The following is a 287-nucleotide window of genomic DNA, read 5'->3' as shown; positions in this document are numbered from 1 at the left end:
CCCCTAGCAACTAACGAGCCATTTGGCAAAGCTGTCTTACCTCAGAAAAATTAACTGCCAAGGGGATAATTCCTGCCACATAGCAGGCGACCAGCATGGCCAGAGACAGCAGGCAGATGGAGCGGAAGTCATCCATTTCGCTGCTTTCTGTCGGGTCCCTTAAAGTGAAATTCAACAGCAACTTTTCCACCTCGCCCCGCACGCCTTAACCCGTGCAGACACCGAGCTCCCAAGAAGGGCTTTCAGCCATGTCTTTCTTGCCCGGCAGCTCCGGCCGGCTCGGCCCC

At 55.7% G+C, this 287-nt stretch overlaps 1 protein-coding gene across 2 annotated transcripts in view; it reads right to left on the bottom strand.

Annotated features, from left to right (window-relative positions):
- The window catches only part of SLC39A9 (solute carrier family 39, member 9), a 16807-nt gene extending 16524 nt beyond the window's left edge, over positions 1 to 283 (bottom strand). For both annotated transcript variants that reach the window (XM_010131142.1, XM_010131143.1), the window contains exon 1: positions 41 to 283. In XM_010131142.1, coding sequence (XP_010129444.1) covers positions 41 to 136 — 96 coding nt within the window. In that variant the 5' untranslated portion in view covers positions 137 to 283. The remainder of the gene's footprint in view (positions 1 to 40) is intronic.
- Positions 284 to 287: the final 4 nt, after the last annotated feature.

Source organism: Buceros rhinoceros, unplaced genomic scaffold (genome assembly GCF_000710305.1).
Source record: "Buceros rhinoceros silvestris isolate BGI_N320 unplaced genomic scaffold, ASM71030v1 scaffold16052, whole genome shotgun sequence".
Taxonomy (NCBI): Eukaryota; Metazoa; Chordata; class Aves; order Bucerotiformes; family Bucerotidae; genus Buceros; species Buceros rhinoceros.
The sequence above is the reverse complement of the archived record's forward strand: the minus strand, read 5'-3'. Positions and strand labels throughout refer to the sequence as shown.